This window comes from Peromyscus leucopus, chromosome 2 (genome assembly GCF_004664715.2).
Source record: "Peromyscus leucopus breed LL Stock chromosome 2, UCI_PerLeu_2.1, whole genome shotgun sequence".
In the NCBI taxonomy this organism is placed as follows: domain Eukaryota; kingdom Metazoa; phylum Chordata; class Mammalia; order Rodentia; family Cricetidae; genus Peromyscus; species Peromyscus leucopus.
In genome coordinates, this window is record NC_051064.1 from 12007418 (window position 1) to 12029245 (window position 21828).

At 38.6% G+C, this 21828-nt stretch overlaps 1 protein-coding gene across 1 annotated transcript in view; it reads right to left on the bottom strand.

The window, feature by feature from the left end:
* Window positions 1–1781: 1781 nt before the first annotated feature.
* Cngb3 (cyclic nucleotide gated channel subunit beta 3) overlaps window positions 1782–21828 on the bottom strand; it is a 172135-nt gene continuing 152088 nt past the window's right edge. The window contains exons 15-17 of the mRNA XM_028885175.1: window positions 21419–21537; window positions 2974–3120; window positions 1782–2208 (exon numbers count right to left, since the gene is read on the bottom strand). Coding sequence (XP_028741008.1) covers window positions 2007–2208; window positions 2974–3120; window positions 21419–21537 — 468 coding nt within the window. The 3' untranslated portion in view covers window positions 1782–2006. The remainder of the gene's footprint in view (window positions 2209–2973; window positions 3121–21418; window positions 21538–21828) is intronic.

Genomic DNA, 21828 nt, shown 5'->3' on the forward strand with positions numbered 1-21828 from the left:
CATTAATTTTTTCTTCTACTATGTGGGTACTTGACTGGACTCAGACTGGCAGACTTGGCTGCAGGTACATTTATTACTGAGCCATCTCTCCAGCCCCAAGCTATTGTTTTTTAGCTAGTTCTATTTATTAGTATTATCTGTAGAAATCTCACATCTTTAGTGCATGTGTTTCTTGTACAAATTGTTATTTTTTAGGTTGCTAGAGGTGAGACATTTGGTTTACATTGTACTCTTATTATTCACCACAGTGTTATGTGCAAAAGACAAAGGTCCAAGTTTTAGAATCTTAAAATGTGATGATTTTGTAATATTTGTTTTCTTCACTTTCTGAAAGGGTTCATGGCTATCCATTTCTAAATGTTGGAGAGAGCATAACAATTAACTCCAGAAAGCTTGAGTACCTGTTCTATTTCTCTATATTTGTTTACACCAATTTACTATGAGCATCAAAGAAAAGCAGAAACAACAAAAGGAGAAAAAGGCAGCATGGTTTCACTGTCTTTACATTCCTAGGAATTACCAGGTAGCTCAGTGTAAATCTGAATGTTGATTAACAGTTTGTACCATAGTTCATTGTGACCTAATCCAAAGTCGTGGACTGGGTCTGTTTATGACACAGATGTCTTGATGAAATATGCAGGGCTGTTTCTGTTTCTTAATATTTTGTTATATGTTGATTAAATATTTGTGAAAATGTTGCTCACCAGCATGTTGTTGACATGATTTATACATTTACATTTCTATGTGTATGTATTTGTTACTCTGTGTTCTGAAATGTCCCCCCATAGGTTCATATGTTTAAATACTTGGTCAAATGGCAGCAACATTTGAGATTGTTGTAGAAACTTTTAGGAGGTAGAGTTGAGCCTTGGTGGAAAAAAAGCGAGTCTTTGAATGTGGGCCTTGAGATTTTGTAGCCTGGTTCCACCTCCTGCTTACTCTTTGCTTCCTGACTGTGGATATCATGTGACTATTTGGTCTCCTGTTCCTGCCCCATGCCTCCCCACTGTTCTGAACTGTCACCCCTTGAACTGTAAGCCAATATTACCTCTTCCTCTCTTAAATGGCTTCTTGTCAGATATTTTGTCATAGCAACTTGAAAGTAAAAAAAAAAAAAATGTCATGATTCCTGTTCATTCTTGTGGCCATGCTATTAGGACTGGTGTTTGTTTTATCAAGTTACCCTGAACACCAGAGTAGCAAATATAACCATTGCTCCCAGGGGAAATATAGGGCCAGTTTGCTATGGATCTTAGAGCACATGGGTTTTTGTCAATTGATAAGTATATAACTTTATTGGTTGTATGCTTTTCTTTAGAAATATATTATTTAATGTCTCAAACTAATCCATGAATTACACATTCCCACACTGAGCTCACAGATAATTTGACTGTTACCAGTAACCGGAGTACAGATTATAATATGTATTTCCTCTCTCAGTGATACCATAGAATTTTGTACTTAGGAAATTTGGGTAGTACTCAAGTACTATTCTTAATACAATAAAGTCACCAAAAAAAAAATTAAATTGAAAACTCAAAACTACAAAATAAAAACAAAACAAAACAAAAAAGCCATGGTAACAAATAGATTGCATTGGACCACTTATTTGCCTAAGGAACATGAGTGAACTTGAGGTCAACTTACCTGATAGTGCACCTATCAAATTTCCTCTTTTTATTTTTTTGTTTTTCTATTTTACCTCTCATGAGTGACACAAAAATATGTGTGGATTTGGGGGTTACTGACAAATTATCATAAAGTAAGGAGATTCACACATATAGAACTCATGAACAATTAAATTTGAGTGTATTTATGAATATGCATATTAACTTAAAGTGAACCAGTGATGATTTCATCTAACGGTAAAAGGAAATAAAGTTTAAATAATAAATGCCAATCTAAAGCACAGTTGCGAGTGTTAGTCCAAATTGCCCCATGTCTGAACATGCCTGCCTGGATGTTCACCATGCAGTACTCCCCCACTTCTGCTGCTGGCCTTCCATTCACTGTGCTCCCATCAATCTTGTTACCTGAGCGATGTGTTCTCTCTTGCCTTTGAGGAGTCTTTCAAGGTCTACTCTCGCTGTGCTTCCTTGGAGAGCTTTAAACATTTTGGGTGTCTCTTCTTTTGGTGGGAAAAGAAAGGCAGGTCCTGTTTTGGGAGGGGTTGCCTTCGTAGTCTTCTCCTTCTGGCTTGAAAGAACTCTGGAAACAAGAGAAGAACACTGTTTTGAGTGGTTCTGTGACAGCTCCCATGAATCCTCCCTGAGAAGTGGTAATTTCTCCCACCTATGAATTTTCAGTGGGTACTCACCTTTCAGTTTGGGGTGTAGCTCACGAAGAAAGTGGTAACTAACTTCATGTACTACAATTACCCTCATCTTAGATTTTATAGAGTAAAACCAACTTTGTCCACCTCCCTCCATACAGTATCTTATTCTGTAGTTCAATCTGGCTTGGGACTCCATTCAGTTCTCTTGCCTCAGGCTTCCAAGTGCTGGGAGTCTAAGTGCACACCATTGTCTTAGGGTTTCTATGGCTGTGATGAAACATTGTGACCAAAGAGCAAACTGGGGAAGAAAGGGTTAATTAGGCTTACACTTCAGCATTACTGTTCATCACTGAAGGAAGTCAGGACAGGAACAGAAAACGGGGATGGATCTTGGAGACAGGAGGTGCTGCAGAAGCCAAGGAGGGGTGTTGCTTACTGGCTTTCTTTCCCTGATCTGCTCAGCCTACCTTTTTATATAACCCAGGACCACCTGCCCAGGGATGGTACCACTCACCATGGGCTGGGCCCTCCCTCAATAATCACTAAATGAGAAAATGCCTTACAGCTGGATCTCATGGAGGCATTTCCTCAACTGAGGCTCCTTCCTCTCTGATGACTCTAGCTTGTGCCCAGTTGACACATAAAACCAGTCATTACAACCATCACATCTGGTTCTATTGGGACTTTACAGGTCATACCTAGTTTTCTTCATGAGGAGCTTTTTAGAAGATGGATAATGTAACAGAATTTCTTGGAGAGTCTTTTTGTCCAGAATTAAAAGATTGGCAAACCCATGGGCCACCACGTTAGCAGTTCGACGGTTTCCCCCTGCTTTTGCCAGGAGGCTGTGGGACAGAAAAGCAGTCTTCAGTCACCAGTTCACTCACCCTCCATTGATTTTCCTTTTAAATCTCAAACAAAATTGCAAATTTAATTATTCAATTATACATTTTAGACTTGGTATCACAAGGTAAATTAATAAGATATTGACTTTCCTTCAACACAGTAAGTTCTTCCCAATGGGAAATACAGACTCTTCAGCAAATACCATGTGCTTTACTGCCTGTAGTTCATGGTTTGTTTTAATTGTCAACTTGAGACAATCTTGAATCACCTGAAAAATGGAATCTCAATGAGACATTGTCTAGTAAGGGATTATCTTGATTATGTTAATAGAGATCAGAAGACTTGCCAACTCTGGGTGGTGTCATTCTCTGAGGAGGGGATCCTGGATTATTACTAAGAGTAGAGAAAGAAAGCTGAACATTAGCATGCATGCATGTGTTTGTTGCTATCTGTTCTTTACTATGGATTTGATATGACTAGTTGCTTTCAGTTTCTATTGCCTTGACTTCCCTACCATGATGAACTATAATATAGAATTGTGAACCAAATATACCCTTTCTTCCTTAAGTGTTATTGTCAACATATATATATATCTCACAGCAACAGGAAGCAAAACTAAAAAAACAATTTATTTTCAGCTCTCTGTACACTAAAGGCACCACTTATCTTAGAGAAGACATAATTATCCATCTCAAATATTTGAAAAGCTGTCTTCCCAAGAGAATTTTGGAAGATGGTTGTTGTGGTAGTTTGAATGTAGTTTGTTCCCATAATCTCATAGGGAGTGGCATTATTAGGAGGTGTGGCTTTGTTGGAGTGGGTATGGCCTTGTTGGAGGAAGTGTGTCGCTGTGGGGGTGGGCTTTGAGGTTTCCTATGCTCAGTATACCTCCCAGTGTCTTCGTCAACTTCCTATTGCCTGCAAGATCTAGAACTCTTAGCTACTACTCCAGCACCACATGTGCATGCATGCCACCATGCTCCCCACCATATGATAATGGACTGAACTTCTGAAACTGAAAGTGAGCAACCCCAATGAAATGTTTTCCTTTATAAGAGTTGCTGTGGTCAGGGTGTCTCTTCACAGCAATAGAAACCCTAACTAAGACAATTGTATTGCATACTTTTCCTACTGAGAACTGTACTTTAAATTTTATTTTAGTAAATACCAATGATTACAGCCATTTATGTCCAGTGTTTATCTGATCTCCTATTTAGGGAAAATACTTTGCCAGAGCTTTATCCCTGCTGAGGAAGGTATATTTTCCTTAGTGCAGCCTTTCTAGTGTTTTTGTTTCATCCAAGAGCTAGAAAGCAAAACATGTCCTGGAAGGCCACAAGCTCACACCTAGTACAAAAGGCAAAGACTTAACCATATGATTTTTAGATGAGTTCCTCTCCTCTGTACATTATCCCAGCAGGACTTCTGTGTAGTAGTGGTAAATTGCAATGGAAACAGCTAACTCCTCTGAGGACCTAAGGAAGCGTGGTTATTAAGGGAGAAAAAGAGAGAGTTCAAGAAGAATATGAATCTCTTGTCACCTACAGTTCTGACCAACATATACCACAGCTCCTAGTCAGAGTAGCATAAAACTTGATCTAAATGTTCATTTACCTCAGGTCCTATTACCTCATTTCTAGCTTTCAACAGAGACAATTGAGACAATTACAAATTACATAACAAAGTATATGTAAGAAAAAGTTGAGATGACTCAGGTTTTAGAATTCATAGAATAAAAAAACTATGATTAATATGGTAAGGAGTATAATGAAAAAGGGAATCATTTGAGAATAAATAGGTAACATAAACAGACTAAAATTCTAAGAATCTAAAAGAAACGCAAGAAATGAAAAATGCTTTAACAGACAGGAAGAATGCTTCTGATGGACTTGGAAACAATTTGGCATGGGAAAGAATCAGTGAGCTTGAAGACAGGTTAATAGAAGGTCTCCGTACTGACATGCAGAGGAACAAGCAGAGCTGAACTAAGGATGCAAAGACCTGGGGATCACTTTGAAATATGAAGCATACACATAACCAGAATACCAGAAGGATACAGAAGAAAGGCAGAACACATTTCAAGCATAATAGTCAAGAGCTTTCCAAAAGGAATGCCGAACACCAAACCACAGAAGTAGAGACTGGATAACATCAAACTGGATAAATAATTAGTACATCTGTATGCCTTCATCAGAGAAGCTTTCTTTTGCGGTAGATTGCTATTAATACAGACTCATAACTGGCCAATGTGCAGAGAATAAGAGACTACAGAGTGCACAGTTGTAAATATATATAACCTATTCCCAAGATTTAGGGATTATTGTGGGATCAAGAGACAGCAGAAAGATTCTAAGAGATGGAGCTAGCCAATATTTTTAGTGAAACAGTATTTGCAGGACATGACAGGACCCTTACACACATGAACTCATAGTGGCTATGACTGTATGTATAAGTCAGCAAAATCCCAGCATGGATGGAGGGGGTGGGCTCATAATATCCCACTCCTAGCTGAAGACCTATAGGCAACTGATGGCTAGTGATGGAGGGTGAGTCAGTCCGTCCCCGCCCCCCCCCCCCCCCCCCGCCGGGGATGTGGTAGAGGTTACTCAGCCTCCAGTAGGTGGCCCCATACCCATGCACATACAGGTAGCAGTAAGTGGACTCAGTAAGTTTAAAACAGAGCACATGAAATTGAGAGGGAAAAATGGGAAGGGGTAGGGGGAAAGGGACAGAATCAGGGTTGATTTGATCAAAACAAATTATGTACATGCATGAAATTCTTAAACAATAAAAAAGGAGGAAAAGAAGGATAAGTATAACAAATGAATTAATAAATACCCCTCAACTACTCATAGCATATCATATTTAAACTACAGGAAACCAAAGACAAAGAATAAACTTGAAAGAATGTTAAAGGGGGAAATACTTAGACCAGGACCACAGTAAATGTCTTATCAGAAATCAATCTCATCTCTAGATAGTGGAATGAAATATTCAATGTTGAAAGAAAAGTCTGTGAGCTGTAATTCTATATTAAGTGAAAGTATTCTTCAGAAATAAAGGAGAAACAAAGACTTCCTCAAATGAACAAAAACTGAGGGAATCCATTCCTAGGAGACCTGCCCTGAAGGATATGTTCAAAGAATTCTCAAGGAGACAAAAAAAAAAAAATACAAATCAGAAACCCAAGTCTTTTATGCCTGGGCTGCTAACAATACACTGTCAAAACAAGAGACAAACACCAGAGCAGAAAGAAAAGGGGGAGGAAGGGGACCCAAGACAGAGTTAGGCAATACCTGCACCTAACACTGAAGATGGGGGCTGGGAAGGAAGGCCAGGGTTCTCTAAACCACTGAAGAATGAAATTACTCCTTCAAGACAGAATGTGCATGTTTAGAATCCTTCCGGGTTAGTGTGTTAATGCTTGCTTACTTTAGTCGATGACTGCTTTTTCCAGAGAAAAGAAACAAATTCTGCTTCATCTATGTACATATCTATGCAATCTATGCAGCATTCTATACATGCTTGCGTGTATGTATCATTAATCTACCTATCATCCATCACAGTATCTATGACAAACATCTTCTTACTAACTCATCCACTCAAGTTTCTATCTGCCTTCCCGCTTGTCTATTAAGTGGGAGGACATGGGTCGGATAAGGTAGTTTCATTCCCACTCCTGTGGTTTTTAATACGGAGTAATCAAGTGGTTAGGCAGGGCAGGATGTCATGGGGGAGCTTAATCTGAACCCTAGAGAACCTCTGTGAGCAAGCCAAACTATATGAGAACGGAAATAACATATTTAAATGTCAGGCTATTTTGAGATTTCTCAAGCTTTAATTAAACTTGCCTACAGGTTGCACGTTTGGAGTGCTTGATGAGTTTCTGAACGGAAGAAATAGTTTGTCTGCCAGATGGATTTTGCCCAAACTCTCTCAGCAATGTTTAAAATAGCATCTTTTTTCTCCTCTTATCCACAAAATGCTTCCCCAGCATTCCACTGGTGGAAAGTTTTACTCATTAAATTGCTTAGTAAGAGGGCCCCTCCCTCAATATCCACAGCCCCACGTAGAGTTTCCCAAAGGTCCCATGCCAGAGGACAAATAGCTGATGCTACAGTTAAATGTCTCCAGGTTAAAAAGAAGCTTATACTGAGCAACAGTTGAGGAAATAAAGGAATCTGTTCTAATCCTGGATCCATTTGTTGCTGTGACCTTAGATTGTTTAAGGACGTTTTTGATTTTTCTGTTCATTCATGAACTCTAAAGCCCCACAATGTATTCGGAGAGTTAGAGGGAATAGAAGAGGCACATCATCAAGCACGGTATCATTATGTGACAAGGCTGCAGAATTAGGAATCAAATCATCACCTCGTATACCTGTTTATGAACACATTACTAATTACTTTTGCTGAACACAGAAACCCCTTCCTATCTGCTATAGGAAACTGATTATCCTTAAAGGACTGGCTTTTTGTGCTCCTTAATATGCAGTTATGAAAAAGGTTGAACTAGGCAAAATCTCTTAATGAATTCTTCACCGTAGTTTGTGATATGCAAGTAGACACAAGTAGACATTCAGAGCTGGGTGCAGGAACTGAAGTAGTTCTGTGGACATATCACAGAGTCAGTGTCTTTAGAGAAATTGTGTAGAAGTTAGCTACCAATGGGGACGGGGACACACACACACACACACACACACACACACACACACACACACACCTGTTGTTTGAAAGCATTTTCCCACATTCATGTATTAGAAAATCATTCCTAAATTGATACATTAATACCATTTGGAAGTGGAGCCGTTGAGTGCTAATTAGGTGATGGATTCGGGGCCGTCATTAAAATAAGGAGCTCCAGCAGGGTGTGGTGCCACACACTTTTAATCCCAGCACTAGGGAGGCAGAGGCAGAGAGAACACTGAGTTCCAAGGTAGCCTTGTCTACACAGTGAGTTCAAAGTTAGCCAGGGCTACATAGTGAGAGCTTGTTTCAAAAAAGAAAAAGAAGTTGCTTTCTCAAAATGCTTGCTCTCTTACGTGACACAGTAGCCATCTTCCGATTTCAGAAAAGGGCCTCAGTCAATGCCACTACTTAGATGTCACTGTTTGGGAAGAACTTCAGAGAACTGAGAGCCAAATGATTTCTACTCCTCGAGAGTTATCTAGGTTTGAGTATTCTGTTACAGTAACAGAAAACAGACTAAGACGAATATTTACATATGCCTATAGCACATATCATAGCATCTTACATTATGGGCTATGACACTGTATGTGGTCACATGACTGAATTGAGTGGTTGTGAAAATTTGGGACCAGGAAAAGATTTCTAATCACACAACAATTAATTCAAAATCAGACACACAATATATCAGTCATGTGACTTCACTGGACATGACATACCACACTGACAAGTGCTTGCCAGAAACACATCTCTGTCAGAGTTAAGACAATTGTATATTATGAATTAACATGTTTTAACTGTTCACACAAAGTTTTATGCACCTATAAAAACATAAGGATTTAAAAATAGAAAACAAAGACCTAAATATTTTCCTACCATCATTACTCAGTATCTAAATATCAAATTAGCACTGTCTTTGAGTTGCATTGGAATGTTTTATTTAAAAATTTCTATTTAAGTTGCATAACAACTTTTAAATACAATTTGGGATGGAATAAGGACAGAACTTTCAAAATTCCTGGAATATCCATAAACATAGTTCTGTCATTTTGTGTTATGTATTGCTGTGAAATCTATACTCTCAGCATTGATGAATATGAAATTACAATATCCATCAACCTTGGAAACGGTGTAGATGTCTTCTGTCCTTTGGTATCAGATATTTAGCCAGGAATTAATGTTATATAGAAATAAACAAGAATGCCTGCCTCACAAATATGAAAATTTGCCTTTACTTTAATAAAAGGTAAATGTTATAAGTATTACAAAGAATCATTTGTTTTAACACAAGTAATATTTTATTACATTAAACATGAGGTAACCAAGGCCCAGGGAGACTTAATTCTTAGACCAAAGCCATATCCATAGAAACACACTACATTATTTGAATGTGGTTTACCTTATTTTGGCTTTTGCAAGGCACTCTTACAGAAAAGTACAATTGCAGATAATCAAAAAGATGATAAATTAATATACTGATTATAAAGACATTCAGTTATATCCAAACAATGTTTTTGTTTTTTATAATTCCTGGCTGTGAATGGTAGTGCATACCTGTAATCTTAGCATGCTGAAGGCAGTGGCAGGTGGATCTCTGTGAGTCTGAGGCCAACCTGGTCACCAAACATAATTTCATGCCAGCTAGGGCTACATAGTGAGACCTTCTTATTGTTGAATATTAGTTGAAGATATGTTACATTTGTTTATGCTGTGGAACAGTTGTTTAATGATGCAAAGATGTGTTACATTCTTTTATGTTGCATTTGTTTAACTCTGTGAAACCATGTTACTTTGCCTGTCTAAAACATCTGATGGTCTAACAAAGAGCTGAAGGGCCAATATCGAGGCAGGAGAAAGGATAGGCAGGACTGGCAGGCAGAGAGAATAAATAGAAGGAGAAATCTGGGAAGAGAGGATCGGGAGCAAAAGGAGGATAAGGAGAAGAGGGCATCAGGGGCTAGCCACCTAGCTACATAGCAAGCCACAGAGTAAGAAGCAAAGAAAGACATATAGAATAGAGAAAAATAAAAGCCCAGAGGCAAAAGGTAGTTGGGATAACTTAAAAAATTTGGCTATAGACAAGCCAAGCTAAGGCTGGGCATTTATAAATAAGAATAAGTCTCTCTGAGTATTTATTTGGGAGCTGGGTGGTGGACCCCCCAAAGAACAAAGAGAAAAAAACTACCAACTATACCCTGTCTTAATAAATACATCTTTTTTATGGTTACCAATAAATATTTGATTTTCATACTTATTTTGTATTCCTACTTATCTTTGGTCATGTAAAAAACTCACAAGGCTAAAAGGCTCAGGAGAGGAAAAAGTGTAAGAAGCCTTGGCATATATATTGTGCATATGTATGTGTGTACACATTTTTTTTTTTTCAGAAAGAGCTGTAATATGCAGGCAGTCTCTAGTCACTTACTGATTTCAAGCTTTGCATCAGTGCAAACACACGTGAAATTGTAAAATTGTGTACTGGACATACAAAGTACGATGTGGTTGGAGACCCCAGAGTTTGTGCAGTGCCCTACACAGTACTGTCTATCAGAGTCACTCTATTTAGAAGCACTCACAGGGGACAATAGACTCTAAAAGACTAAGTGATGAGCCGGGCGGTGGTGGCGCACGCCTTTAATCCCAGCACTCGGGAGGCAGAGGCAGGCGGATCTCTGTGAGTTCGAGGCCAGCTTGGGCTACCAAGTGAGTTCCAGGAAAGGCACAAAGCTACACAGAGAAACCCTGTCTTGAAGAAAAAAAAAAAAAAAAAAAGACTAAGTGATGAATGTGGAAACATAAGAAAAATAATGGGAACTTAAGTGAATTTTATTTTATAGTTAAATTTTGCCATAGTGGGGGTGGGGGTTTAAATTTGGTATTAAGTCATTTAAACTATAAAAGTAAATATTTTGAAGACAGTCAGAGATATCTCCTGAAGGACACAATAAAGAGGCCACTCTATGAAGTGATGGAAGGAGCCATATTCTCTGAGTAGATACATGGGAGAGTATAGAAGACATTATCAGTGCTAGCTATATACAGTTTTCAAACACAATTCAGTAAGAGTATCATGGAGCAGAGTCAGTCAGTACAGTGCATTCCAGAAACCCAACTGTCTTTGTGTTGCCCTGCAGTTATCCACAAGACCACTTAGAATATTTTGAGATCTAGTAATACCTAAGCATTGCATTCCTTTTATGGGCTTTGAATTCTGGGGATTGAATTGGACCTTGAGCATGCTAGTCAAGTGATGTACCTTGGAACTACACATCCAACTCCCTATTGAACTTTGATAAATAGGATGTGGTGTGTGTGTGTTTGAGATCATATATAAATAATTATTCTTTGGCATGCAATCCTTCAAGAAAAGATACAGATCTCACTGTATAAGTTGAAAAGGAGAAAAACAAACATAAGTGAAGAATATGTAAAAAAAACTATTCAGACATTAAATACACCACAATGAGCTGGTTCTGATGTTACAAAGATGAGTAGCATTGGTCCTCAAGCCATTTGTAGCTAGGAGAAGAGTAAGTGCATATGAAGACAATTGGACTAACAAATATTAATATTATTGATGATAGTGACATCCCTAGTTAACATTATCCAGTGCTTACTGTGAGCCAGAGTTTGTAAGTTGTTTTTGTATATTAATCCAATTAATGCTTTACAGTCCTGTAAGATAATTATGCATCACTGTGGCTGAATTTGGCGGAGGAAAAGGAGCAGTTTCAGACAAGTACTTTCCGACAAGGCTTACCCATAAATCTTGGCATGGGGGGGTGTACAGTTAGTCAGCTCTCTTACACAATTCAGAAGCATTAATGCTTTGATAACTACAGGAAATAGAACTGTTTCTAAAATAAAGATATTTCGAGCCTTAAATGCATTTTCTCATGTAGAATTATTTCCTACAATAGAAATAACTAATTCTAAATGCCATCTGTGAGGAAAGCATCATCTCCAGTGTTGAGAAAGAGACTCAAACTTCAAACATTTGTTCTCATTAAGCAAATTTCCAACTGTGTTATATTTGGGGACAGGAGCTCAGATCACCTCTGTGGACTTTTCCTGGGACTTTGTCAATCTTATCAGAAAACACTTTGTTCCCTGACAACTTTCCAACTTGACTAAGAATAAATTCTCACAGAATTTTTGCTGGTGACCAAACATCAGAGGCTGTTAGGGGGTCACCTCTGCCTGGGCATCTTGCTCTTTTCGGATACTTTGATATTCATCAAGTATGTGCCAAATGGCAAGCACATGGTAGCCTAGTTTTTTTTTTTTTAATTCATTTTGAAGAACTTCTGTGCACTTGAATTTTTAACAAAGTCGGAGAGCTTAGATTTCACAGCTGTCAACTATCTGGTTCAATTTCCCTGTTTCAGAGTTGAATTGGCCATAGCTGAGTGAATGAAGAATAAAGAATCTGGGTAAAGATCTAAGGAGGAGTGCAAAGAAATAGAATAGCATGCACTATCAGTATATAATTTGTATATTAACTTCTGTTTAAGTGTCAAAGGAATGCTTTGCAAGGATACTTTGTTAAGAAAATACTTATCTAATGAGAGTACATTAGACCATTTCTTTGGAATCAGGGTGACTAACACTTTCATTGACTTTTTCTAAAGCTTTTAATTTTAAAAGTGCTTTTCTTTTCAAAACTAAGTCCCAACATTTTCTTAATGATGACGTTAATTTGGTTTGGTTGGTTCTTGCCATGGTCTAGGATCCATTAACTGATGCTTTGTTTTGAAAATATGAGGACCTAAGTTCAAATCCCTAGCACTCACATTAAAAAACAAACCAAAAATCAAGCAAGGCTGAGACTGACTGCAACCCCAGCACTGAGGTGCAGAGCTAAGCAGATCCTGAAAGCTCACTAGCTAACCAGCTTAGCTGAAAATGCAAACTTCTGGTTCAGTGAAAGACCCTGTCTCAGGGCAGTCAGGTGGAAAGTGATGGAAGAAGACACCTCAATGTCCTGTTCTGGACTCTGTATAAGCACACACAAGTGCATGCACTTACACAGTTGTGTGGTGTGTGTATCATCACCCCCCCCCACACACACACACTTGGATTTTACCATTGCAGTTAAAATCCAAGATGAGAACTAATTTCAAGTCAAAGGTCTCTCCTTGTATGAAAATTCTAGTGATGCTAGTTATATCACTGTTATTGTTCTTAATCACATACATATGTCAATAGACATTAAGAAAAGAGTCAGGCTGTTTTGATAACGTATGTCAAGGTCTGACTTGGGGCTAAAGAGACCATTGAGTGGTTAAGAGCACGTTCTGCTCTTTCAGAGAACCTGAGTTTGATTCCCAGCACCTATATCAGGTAGCTCACAAACTACCTGTAACTCTAGTACCAGAGAATATGATACTTTCTGGTCTCCAAGGCACCTGCAAACATATGGCATACATGTATACAGACATATACATGCACATTAAAAAAAGAATTATCCTCCTTGTATGTATTCCAAATGGCAGTGAAGAGTCTATTTTAGCATTGCATTGAGTTATTTCAAAAGTATTTGAACACATGAGTAAAAAATGATGCTGATTGTATAACTGTTCACAGGCATATGGTGCAGCAAAAAGACTTCTATACAGCCAGATATCACACTATGGAGGGCATGGTGAAAGTATAAGTACATTTTACAACTCAGGTTTTGCTCATGGTTGAGATAGGAGAAGATTGGAAATGCAAGGTTTTATTCCCTAGTATTAAGTATTCTTATCCTTGCTAACACACATACTTATTATCTGTCTTTCATAAAAAGAAGACATATTTCAAGTAAGCATTAAAAATACAAGTGTCTGAAGACCTAGATGTTTCTCTGGTATGCATCTTTAAAAATTATTCAGGAAAAAAATAGAAACAGAATGAAGAGAAAAACAAAATTAGTTTTCAAAATATTTGACCTTTTCACAGTGATATAGAGTTAATATAAATAAAAAGAATAATTCCTCAGAATGGCAGTTTGACCAGAAAAGTCAGTACTTAAATATTTCGAATGAAAACCAAATGATCTAAACCATCCAATTCTTCCAAATAACTTGTAATATGTGATGATAAAAGGAGCAGACAGTGAGTGAAGTGTAGAAGGTAAATGATCACATTTATGAACATGAGTTGGCTCCTAGCAAAGGACTTCACTCTGCCAATATTTATTGGCTACCTGTTCTCTTCCAGGTACTATTTAGAGGAATGTAAATTAGAACAACCTATTAAAATTAAAAACAAATGGGAAAAATAAAGCAAAGTCAGCAGTGCTGTGGGAAAAGAGCTATACATTGTTAATTGTATTGTACATAGGCTCACTGTTTTTTGAAAATTATCTGCTCATATACTTGAAGAATTACAGAAATGCTTCTACCTTTTGGCCTTCTTATTCCACTTTGGGAAATAAGCCTGAAAGAAATAACTTCAAAGAACAATGAAGTAATTTTACAAAGATAAATCCAGCAATGCTATTTTTAGTAATGACAAGGGGCACAAGGCTGACTATGAAGTTATGATAAAAACGAGCATGCATTTGTACAGTCAGTGGGACTCAAAGATTATGCATTTGCTTATGTATTCAACAACTATTTACTAGGCACACTTATGGGCAAAACATTGTCCTAAGGACTGAGGATGAACTGTAGGACAAACAAACTACTGTGGTATCTACTAGACCTTGGGTGCCTGTGCAGTGTCTGTGTAAATTAAAGAAATGTGATGTTTCTGTATGTTGATATATTGTGTATCCTAAAAAACTTATCTGAGGGCCAGAGAACAGAACAGCCACTAGATTAGACATAGAGGCCAGAAAAATGGTGGCACACATGCTTTTAATCCTAGCATCCAGAGGCAAAAATCTGTCTGGATCTCTGTGAGTTCAAAGCCACACTGGAAACAGCCAGATATGGTCACACACACATTTAATCCCAGGAAGTGATGGCAAGAAGCAGAAAGGTATATAAAATCATGAGGACCAAGAACTAGAGCCTTTTTAAGATTTTAGCTTTTAGCAGCAGTTCAGCTGAGATTCATTCGGATGAGGATTCAGAGGCTTCCAGTTTGAAGAAACAAGACCAGCTGAGAAGTTGGCAAGGTGAAGTTAAGCTGTGGCCTGTTCTGTTTCTCTGATCTTTTAGCGTTCACCCCAATACCTGGTTCCTGGTTTGTTTTCATTTTAATAAGACCTAACAATTTGTGCTATATTTCTGGGAACAGGCTGTACTGATGGTACAAATCTTAGGTGGAAGAATTCCCTTTTTTGCAAAGCAAAAGCACAGAGGTGTAACTGAGCACAGTAGCTGGGGCTTATGGCCCCGGAGTGGAGTGTGGGCTGCATTCCAGCTCTCCTTCCTCCTTTAGTACTTACAGGGCAGAGAAAATAGTTGGAACAGCCATCAGTGACTGTCCTAATACTTCCAATTGCGGGGTGGGGATGGGGGGAGAGTGACGAAGAAATAAATGCACCAATGAACATCCAGCTACAATGATATTTTTGGTTGTGAGCTTAGCCTTTAATGGCTGAGCCATCTCTCCAGCCCCCAGCTACAATGATAAATGGTCCAAAAAAAGTGAATATAATTTGAAATGAAAATATAGGAAGGTGACCTTGGTGTCCCCACAGTGGGGAATCCAGGAAGACTCCAAATAAGCTGATATGTAGAGGAGGGTAGTGGAAGAGATGGGTGGGCAAAGTATGTAGGCAGAAGTAACAGCCTGTGCAAAAGATGCCCTGTAGCTGGACAGAGTGTGCACAGTCAAGGAACTGGGAGAGATTAGCAGGATGCCTTGATTAAACATGTAACATGAAGTAGACAGGTAGACAAGGCTAGATGCTGTAGGATTTTGTAGGCCAGAATAAGACCTCTGTACTTATTCTTTTTTTTTTCTTTTTTTGGTTTTTTGAGACAGGATTAGAAGACATCTGGTCAGATGGGGAGATAGCTTGGAGTACCCAAAGTGGCAGCATTGTTGAAGATAATATGTCAGTGACTTGAGACAGACTTAGATGTGGACTAGTCATGTCAGGTGAATCACAGGAATATAGCAGGTACATCTTTTCTTTGTTTCTACTAAAACGTCAAATGTTAAATTATAAAGGTTTGATATTATGTTAATTTCCTATAGCTACTGTAACAAATTACCACCAGATAGTACCCTATAGCTACAAAAGTTTACTTTACAAAGTTAAGTTCAAAATTAAGGTGCCAACTAGGGTGTGCTTCATCCAATGACTCTACTGGAACACTTCTTGTATCTGCCATGCATATGCAGGCATTTCTTGCCTGCATGACTGCAGTTCCTGCCTCAGTCTTAGGACTTACTCTCTTCCTGTCTTTCATAAAAACACTTGTTATTGGATTGGAGAATGTCTTAGTTATGGTTTCTTTTCTTTTCTTTACTTTTTTTTTTTTTCCAAGACAGGGTTTCTTTTTGTAGCCTTGGCTGTTCTGGATTTTGCTCTGTAGACCAAGCTGGCCTGGAACTCACAGAGATCCACCTGCCTCTGTCTCCCAAGTGCTAGGATTAAAGGCGTGTGCCACCACCGCCAGACTTAGTTATGGTTTCTATTGCTATGATGAAACACCATGACCAAAGGAACTTGGAGAGGAAAGGACTTATTTGCCTTACGTTTCCATATCATAGTTCATCACTGACGGAAGTCACCACAAGAACTCAAGCAGGGCAGGAGCTGATGTAGAGGCTGTGGAGGAATGCTGCTTGCTAGCTTGCTTCTCATGGCTTACTCAGCCTGTTTTCTTATAGAAATTAAGACCACCAGTGCAGGGATAGTACCACCCATAAGGAAATGGGTCCTCCCCTATCAATCACTAATTTCAAAAGTGTACAGCTGGATCTAAAGAAGGCTGTCTTAGTTAGGGTTATTATTCCTATGATGAAACACCATTACCAAAAGCAAGTTGGGGAGGTATGGGAGTTTGAATGAAAAATGGCTCCCATAGGCTCATAGGGAAGAGCACTATTAGGAGGTGTGGCCTTGTTGGAATAGGTGTAGCCTTGCTGGAGGAAGTGTGTCACTTTGGTGGGCATTGAGGTTTCAGTCTAGGCCCAGGGGCTCATTCTTCCTTCCTGTTGCCTGAAGATCCAGATGTAGAACTCCAGATGTAGAACTCCAGCACTACATCTGTCTGTGCTCTGCCATGCTTCCCACCACGACAATAATGGACTAATCCGCTGAATGTAAGCCAGCCCCAATGAAATGTTTTCCTTTATGAGAGTTTCCATGGTCACAGTATCTCTTTACAGCAATAGAAACATGAACTATGACAGGAGTGAAGGGTTAATTCGGCTTATACTTCCACATCATATACCACACTGCAGGAAGTCAGGACAGGTACTCAAGCAGGGCTGGAACCTGGAGGTAGGAGCCAATGCAGAGGTCATAGAAGGGTGGTGACTCCAGCTGTTGTAGGACCAGCCCTTGGTAATTTGGATCCTAAGTGTCCCCCCAGAAATCCACATGAGAAAGACTTGCCAGTTAGTGGTGGCACATGCTTTTAGTCCCAGTACTCACAGCAGAGGCAGGTGGATATTTGAGTTCAAGGTCAGCCTGGTCTACAGAATGAGTTCCAGGATAGCTGAGGCTACACAAAGAAACCCTGTTTTGAAACATAAAAAAAAAGAAAAAAAAAAAAGTCAGCATGAAATCTTCAGATTATTAGGGTTGTGATTTAAAGGGGACTGTGGGACTTTAACCCCCTCCCCACTTTCTTTCGACTTCAGCCATGAAGTAAACAATGTTGCTTTGCCACATGGTCCTGTCATGCTGTATTGTCTTGACATGGGCTAATAGCAACAGAGTTAATTGACCATGGAGCAGAACTTCCAACCTAGGAATCCACACAAATCTTTTCTTGTTACAAGTTAATTACCTCTGGCATTGTTACAGTGAAGGATTAGTTAACATACAAAGTAGCTTCAAATACTTGCGGATCGGAAAGACATAATGGCCCTGTGTAGCACTTGTATTCTATAGCTTCCTGTGAATACTTTGATAGTTGAACTTGAATATTTAATCATATGGTTGGATCTGTCATTATTTTTAATATAGGCAGGATATAAATAAAAACTACTATGCACTGTATAGTTTACATGTAGATGCTGGTAATATAGAGATGAATACTTTCTAGTTCTTATATTTTAACAATACAATCTCTTGAAAAGTCTGTCTAAGCAAATTAACTAGGAATTAGTATAATTGTAATATAATGAATGAAATGCTGTGGAAGCAAAGAGCAAGGAGCTATGATCTGTTTTGGGATATTGAAAAGATGGTTTTAAAGAGATGCCATTTGAATCAGCTCTTGACGAATCAGTGGGAATCTTCCGAGGGATGGTATTCTACTGTGAGAAATGCCCATATGCTCATCATTACTCAAACATTTAAACCTTTGGGATGGGACCTTTCATTTACTGAGGCCCTTGAGGGAAGCAGTAGTTTCTTACTTCCGGACCTTTCTAGGAGGTCTACTAAAATCGAGAGAGAAATACAAGGGTATAAATCCAATCATTTCAAGAAAAATGAGATCTTAGCAGATACAGATGGCCAAGGAGACATGCTTAAATACATATGGTAAATAAAGACTTGACATTGCACATACTTGTGAGGGTGAGAATGGAGTCAGAACAGGCAGACCTGGGCCTTCTCTCTCTCTCTTTTAGCAATTAATGTACTTGCACTTACAAGCATAGGGTGTTAGTACTTTTGGATGTTAATTGGAATGTAGTCTGGATTTTCTCCATGGCAGGCTGTAAATCTATATTTTAGCTGTGGGCTTTTGCATTAATATATAATGTCCTTGAAATCCCTGCATCCTTTTCTTTCTTAGGTTTTCCTAAGAAAAAATAAATCTGTAAAAAAGCTACGTGACAGTGCTAGATTTAGCTCATTTTAACAAAGGTCACAGCATTTCTGAGTAGTAAACACTATTACCAGATCTTTCCAGTGTCTGGATGCTTGGCAGACAGGCTTCCATCTGGAATACATGACTGGAGCCTAGGGCTGGGGGACAGATGTGGGCCTGTGAAGTCTATGAGCATCTGGGAAAGGCAGACATATCCTTCTTCTTTTTTTCCAGCCACAGCCAAGAAGTGAATTAAGGCAAAAACCTCCTCTTTGCTTGAATTAAGGAGACTCTTGCAGGCTTAGAGAACGCCTGCCTTACTGTTTCAGCTTGACTTTTGAAGCCCAAATGGCTGAGGGACTGACAGTGCTGTAGTCAGGAGCGCAGGCTTACTTTAGTGCTAACCCAGCAACACCTGGATTCTATTCTTGGGTTATTTCCTCCTGTGACAATAATATCAGCAATTAATGTACTTGCACTTACAAGCTTTACTTTTCAGGGAATACAGTCCTCGGGAAGGGCAGCTAATTAATTTCTGTAATGTCTCAGACTAGATTTGTTGTATATTTTATGGCCTTGAAGATAACAGTGATTATTAAATCACAGAAATATTAAATTGCATTTGAAAGCACTTCCTGTAAGGAAGTGATGGAAAACAGACTAAGAATACAGGTCTTGGATAGTTTAAGAAGTTTTTCTCCTACTACTCCAGTGCAGGTCAACGATGTGCCCATGTAATTGTTAAGAAAGAAGAAAATATTTAAAAACAAAGCCATATTACCACCAGAAGATTACTATGCTTCAGCATTCTAAGGAAACCCACACATTTGTATGAATTTACCTGAAACTGTCTGTATCTCTGAAACTCAGGTAACTTCTTAGCTGCTGTGAAGTTGGACGTATCAAATGCCTTCTGTGGTATGATGAGATCATCGGATACTTACCCATGAGGACTTGGGTTAGAGTGTTACTTTTGTCACTCATGGCTGCTCTTATTCTGGTCAAGACACTTGGCAATTTGAAATAACAATTTTCTCAATGTGAGATAATTAATAACTAGTTGTCAGTGTGTTACTTTCTGCTTTTAAGCACTAGCTTTGTAGTTCAAGGCCCTGCCATCTTTTACTGGATCACGGCAGCTCATGTGCAACTGGTTTCCTGCGTTGCTTTCTCACCTGTCTCTTGTCTCTGTTCCACAAATCTGGTGGCCTTGTCTTTTAAAATCACACTGATTGCACCATTCTTTTCCCTAAAACCCTTTACTGACATCCATTCATATTGAGACAAGCACATTTATATCCATACCTCTCTGAATATGTCTGATCTTGTCTAATATTGGAAACTAAGCATGGTCAGGGCTGGTTAGTACTCAGATAGGAGAATAAAACATAAATTTGTTACCATGGTCTAAAAGGCCTTCAATAACCTAGCCCTTGTTCAACCTTTGGTCTCAACTTGCCAAGATGTCTTTCCTTGCTCATTGTTTACCTGCTGTGATGATTTACCTGTCCATAGACCAGATTAGATTGTTCTATGTTTGGCTATTTCTATTGGCTATTTCTAAATGGCTCCATATTTATTTACTGCCTCAAAGCCCAGGGCAAATATTTTATATTGAGTCCATCCTCAACTACTTGATCTACAGTCGACTCCTTTATCAGTTTCTTACAATCTTCTACATTCATAACATATTTCAGTGTGAATTTGCCCTATTAGTTAATTATATAACTATTCTCAGTTTCTTCCTACCTTAATAAAGGACCACAATTTGTCTATTCTTCTTAAAGTGCATTCCCTGAGTTTTGAGAGATGTTTCACAATCTAGCATGTGCTAGGCACTTAGTGAATACATTTTTTTTTGTTTTGTTTTTTTCGAGACAGGGTTTCTCTGTGTAGTTTTGGCCACTTTCCTGGATCTCGCTCTGTGGACCAGGCTGGGCTTGAACTCACAGAGATCTGTGTGGCTCTGGATTAAAGGAATGCACCACCAACCCCCGGCTCATAAATACATTTTAGATGAATAATAAACAAATTTAAATGCGATAATGCATGGAAGTGTTAGCTCATCTCATGTCTAAATTTGCTGTTTATATTCTTGCTCTTGGGAATTTCCCTATTCATTCTACTCTGTTCTATACTTACATTCTCCTGGCCAATAGGAAACAATGGTAACACTAGCTAATACTTATTGAGTAAAAATTAGATGAGAGACTCAGAATATTTTAAACAAATTAACCTAATTTACCAACTTCTACTGTATACACTATTGTAACTCTAGTTATTAAGATGAAGGAACTGAAGAAGAGGAGGGTTACATAAGGAACAAAGTCAACAGGTGAATCAAGTGGGCTTTTGACTATGGCAGCTTGGTCCCACATTCATGATCACATTACTAACCTACTCAAAACCCCTTTGTTGGCCTAACAAAAGTATTCTAACAGTGAACTCTCCCACTCTCTATTCATTCACTAATGTGCATGTTAATTCAACATCCATTGAGCATCATTTGCAAGCCAGGCACTGGCCTAGGTTCTAGTACTGAAGAGCATAACCTGCTTTCTTGTGTTCTTTTGAGAGAAGGGTTAAAAAGTGAAAGAAATGTGAACATCCTCATTTTTCCAATGCTTTCAGCAGAATATCAGACATTTGATAAACTAGAGTAGAAAGTTTATTTTGTAACCTAAGTCCTTTTATGACAAATGATGGGCTTAGATATTTACAAGGTGTCTCTCAGATACCTGACTTCTCCAAATACTGCTCCAACTTTCAGAGTAACCAGAACTTGAGCACCATCAGGGCCTCCAAGAACTTGGACTTCTCCATGCTTGATGATGTACATTTCCTTACCAATTTCTCCCTAAATGCCATATAAAAAAAGGAAATTGTAGTCATTTTATTTTTTAACAATTATAACCCAAATGAAGAAATCTAAGATCTTATAGAGGAGTAAATACAAATAAAGGAAGCAGGGAATATCACTGTGAAAGTATTTATTTTAAGACCTGGGGTAGTCAGAGTGCTGGAAGACAGTACTTTCCACCGTGTGAGCCCTGCAAATCATCACAAGACATGAAGAGATACGTTGGTCAGTATGTTATTTCAGGAGTGGGCAAGGGCAGAAAATGTAACTGATCATATGGACAGTTGA